Source organism: Trypanosoma rangeli, assembly GCF_003719475.1.
Source record: "Trypanosoma rangeli strain AM80 chromosome Unknown Tra_15.4_contig_00231, whole genome shotgun sequence".
Taxonomy (NCBI): domain Eukaryota; phylum Euglenozoa; class Kinetoplastea; order Trypanosomatida; family Trypanosomatidae; genus Trypanosoma; species Trypanosoma rangeli.
The window spans coordinates 21643-25616 of NW_021705974.1; the positions used below are offsets into that span (position 1 = coordinate 21643).

The 3974-nt window shown below is 44.1% G+C and overlaps 3 protein-coding genes across 3 annotated transcripts, besides 1 other annotated feature; all 3 read right to left on the minus strand.

Annotated features, from left to right (window-relative positions):
- Positions 1-447: 447 nt before the first annotated feature.
- On the minus strand, positions 448-975 carry TraAM80_06389 (central apparatus associated protein C1a-18; the record flags this gene model as incomplete). Its single annotated transcript, XM_029383235.1, has 1 exon — positions 448-975. The coding sequence occupies one exon, from the start codon at positions 973-975 to the stop codon at positions 448-450; it is 528 nt and encodes a 175-aa protein (XP_029236948.1).
- A 493-nt stretch (positions 976-1468) lies between these two features.
- Positions 1469-2179, minus strand: TraAM80_06390 (uncharacterized protein; the record flags this gene model as incomplete). The annotated part of the gene is made up of 1 exon (XM_029383236.1): positions 1469-2179. The coding sequence occupies one exon, from the start codon at positions 2177-2179 to the stop codon at positions 1469-1471; it is 711 nt and encodes a 236-aa protein (XP_029236949.1).
- Positions 2180-2854: 675 nt separating this feature from the next.
- Positions 2855-3811, minus strand: TraAM80_06391 (protein phosphatase 2C; the record flags this gene model as incomplete). The annotated part of the gene is made up of 1 exon (XM_029383237.1): positions 2855-3811. One exon carries the CDS (start codon positions 3809-3811, stop codon positions 2855-2857), a length of 957 nt encoding a protein of 318 aa, XP_029236950.1.
- A 131-nt stretch (positions 3812-3942) lies between these two features.
- Positions 3943-3973: a microsatellite.
- Position 3974: the final 1 nt, after the last annotated feature.

Below are 3974 nucleotides of genomic sequence, written 5' to 3' on the forward strand. Positions count from 1 at the left end.
TGTTGTTATTATTCTGGAACAATTCTGGACAAGGAAGGTTGGAAAAAATAATACTAATAAGCATGAACAAGATACTCGTTGCCATCACTGTCACATGCCTCTACAAAACATCACTGACTATAGCTTTCCTTTCTTCCGCTCCCTGCACGTGTCTGTTGATCCCGGGTTTCTCCTCCCACACCTGTGCAATACCGGTTGTGTATTATTACTTGTTTCTCCTCTCTTTTTCACCTTCTCCCTTTTTCAGCGTCTGCGCATGCTTCAGAACAGTAACAAGGTGAAAAGAAAAAAAAAGAGGGAGGGGGTCTCTAGTGTATATCCTTTGCCGTTTTTACCCTCAACGCGCCAAGTATTCCCTTCCTGGTGAACGCGGCAGTCAAGAAAATCGCCTGAACCCTTTCAACCCATTATCCCCGACGATATTTTTACCGACAATCAGTGGGCCTTTCAAAGGTGGATTTCCGCTAATAAACCAACACCATGTCCTTGGTAGAATTTACCCACCCAACGTCCTCCCTGTGCATCAACGTAAGCGCCAAACCCATGCATTTTATTGTTTTCCCACTGTCCTTCGTAGCGGGAACCATCAGGCCAATGATACGTGCCGGTCCCACTAAATTTATTGCCGCGCATGCCACCGGTGTACGTGGCCCCACTAGGAAACTGCAGCGCACCCTCCCCGCACATGGCTCCTTCAGACCAGCTGCCGTCGTAGGTCATGCCACCCGTGTCCCTAAACACTCCCTTACCATGTTGAACTGCAGTGATTTGGGGCATCAGCTCCGGTGGCAGCTGGCCACGCATACTGGCCGAAAGCGCCGGCATCGGCATCGCCAGAGAAAATTCAACAGGAAGCTCACGACGGCTCACCCTCCCTTCATACACACTACCGTCAGCACAGTAAAAAACACCAGTCTCCTCCTCCTCGCGACTGTCGTCTTTCCTCTTTCGCGCTTTATCAGCCTCCTTTTGCATGAATGCAATTGGTTTTCGGTCTCTCACTTTCTCACGCACACAGTATATACCTCTCCTGGTGGAATGTGATGATGTCTTGATTGACGGCTGTGTCACACGTAAAAAAAGAAAAAGTCAATAACAAAAAAAAAAGAGGAAGTGAAAAAATTAAAAAAGTTTTAAAAAAGAAAAAACGCACAGGCGCAACCATTACAATAAAGAGATAAAGTATCAGGCAGAAGGCTGTTTGCTGCTGATGGTGGTGGTAAGCAAGGCCTCCAGAGTGATTTTCTGTATTGCCTCTGTTGTTGTTCGTTCAGATTCCTGCGTACGCACACACCTTTTACCGCCGCTGTTGTCGTTGCATTGCATTCGTTTTTTTTTGTTCATTTTATTTTCAACGTGCCAGTCCACCCTCCCACTTCGTCAGCATCCCTGGGTTGTGTACAAATGTCACTATTCCCAGAGGTAACTTGCCCGGCAGTGCACCACCCCAACCACCCGCATCGCCTAGCTAAAAAGTAAAAAATGTGGTGTACGTGCCCATGCGGAAGCGCACAAGAAAAAGTAATAGGACAACAGAGAAGAGAATATGTACAATGAAAAGCTTCGAAATAAAAGGTAAAATAAAGAGAATCAGAAAGCAAGGCCACAATACTACATGAATAGCTGCAAAAGCGGAATTCCTCCCTCGGTTCAGGATGAGGCCAATAGATATAACATCCGGGCCAAGTGTCGCAAGGCAACAAACAGCAGTCATGGAAGAGCTTGTGGATGTAGTCGTCATGCCAGCGGCGGTCACCGCAATATCACCTAATAGGACAGTGATGAGAACCAAAAAGATGGTATGTAATGGCACTGGAAGAGTTGTCCCCACTACCAGCGGGAAGTTTTCCGGATGACGAGAGACAGAGGCTACAGGAGACGTTCCACAATTGACACTCGGGTCCAAGGGCATCACAGGCATCGTACTCTGCGGCTGAGTACACCCAGAAATCACCTTTGCTTTTTTGGATGAAGCTTGTGGTACTAAAACTTTTCTAGCGACATAGAGTGGGGCCAGTGTTTTCCCATCTTCCTGTCTGGTGTCATAGAAAATGATGGGAATATTTTCGGGGGCACCTGCATCATCGTACAGACTCTGTTCCTCTAAATGTGCATACCGCTGAGAAATCGACCGCCAACGGTACCTGCCTACCACGCACCAGTCACTCTCAGATATCATTCTCGCACAGCCACATGTGAGAGTGAGAGAAAGAGAAAAAAACAAAGCGGTTCTAGTGCAAATGTGCACAATGAAACATAGTAACTAGTTCCTGCACATAGTTAAGGCAGCCTCTGACTGGGTACAGTAATAAAAATATTGGAGACGCATTAATAGGAAAAGTGAAATAATGGCAAGTTTTTTTTTCTTTAAGAAACGCAATAAGAAGACCGTATACAAGCAGGCCCAATGTGTTTCCAAAATTATGAATGCCTTTCTCCGATGGCTATCACAGACCAATATCACAGGATTCTGGAAAGCAAAGAAAGAAGAAGAAAAAAAAAACGGATGAGAACCTAGCAAAATAAGAAAAGCATTTTTTAGTTATGTTTTTCATATGTTGTTGGCACGAGTGAAGTGGCATATTCAAACATACTATTTCTCTCTCTCTCAACTTTACTATTTTTGTTTTTTGCTGCTTTTTGGCTCGTGTTCGTTTTGTCAGGGACTCCAGAAGACATTTATCTCGATCAGCGACATGATACCCCCCTCAGACACAAACACAGTCACACAAAATGTCTCATTTCCCTTTCCTACTTTGCTCGCAATGAAAAGGATCTGCCGGGCCATTAATTTCCCAAAGGAAAGAAAAACCAAATAGAAAAGTAAACGCTTTAAAAAAAAAAGCATCAAATTTCACTCTGACGGCTTAGGAGAGATCGCCCCAAATTTACACTCTACCTTCTTCAAGAAAAAACTCTTGAACTGTAGAATAATAACGGTCATGTTATCGGTTCCACCGCCAGTCGATACTCTCGACAAGCAGGCTTCCATAAGCCTCTCACATGCCAATGAAAGGTCACTGTGATCTGCCACTTCACTTCGAACAATTTCAACAGCCCTTTCATTGGATACCATGTCCCATATACCATCACAGGCAATGATGACAAACTCATCTTGCGGAGTCAGCTCCATATGCACTACATCTGGTTTTGCAGTTACCGCCTGCTCCGCAGGAGACAAATCACTATCTTTAAAGCTAAAGTCACCAAGGGCACGACTTAAAGATAAGATACCATTGACACGGCCATTACGAATGAAGCCTTTTGCCTTCAAGATACGCTCCTTTTCTCTTTGCAAATTCGGTTTATGATCTTCACTTAATGGAATAGCAACCCCATCCCTACATAAGACCGCACGGGAGTCACCAACATTCCCGCAGTAAAGGTGGTTTTGAACTATTAACACACAGTTACCCGTACTTCCACTCGCTTCAGTTGGAAAAGTTTTATGCATAACTGAATCACCTGTAAGAAAACCTTCACAAATGGCCTTTTCCATGTTTCCCTGACTGAATGCTTCCGTGGATGTAATCCATTCCATGATGTGAATAGCAGAGGTTTGAGAAGTTTTACTCCCACAATGTCCATCAAAAACCGCAGCTATCGCTGCATCTTCAGATGCTATGTGAGATGGCAATCTTGGTAAAGAAAGATGAATGGTGTGAGCATCTTCCATGGTGCTTCGCCATCCCTGCATACTGCTAGCGCCAACTCGAAGCTTATCATCCTCTATCAAGAAGGAGTACTTATCTTGAACAGGTGTGTATAACAGTGTTTGCGTATTTCCATGAAATGATCCGGAAGGCCGCATTACTGCTAATTGTCTTCCCCACCCTATGACTCTAAAAATCATAAAGGGAGAATAGCTAAACAAGCAAGAGAGCTCCTTACCTAAACCAAAAATGTTTTCATTCGCAGCCAGTAGCAAGTGAACAAAAAAACTATATATATATATATATATATATATATATATT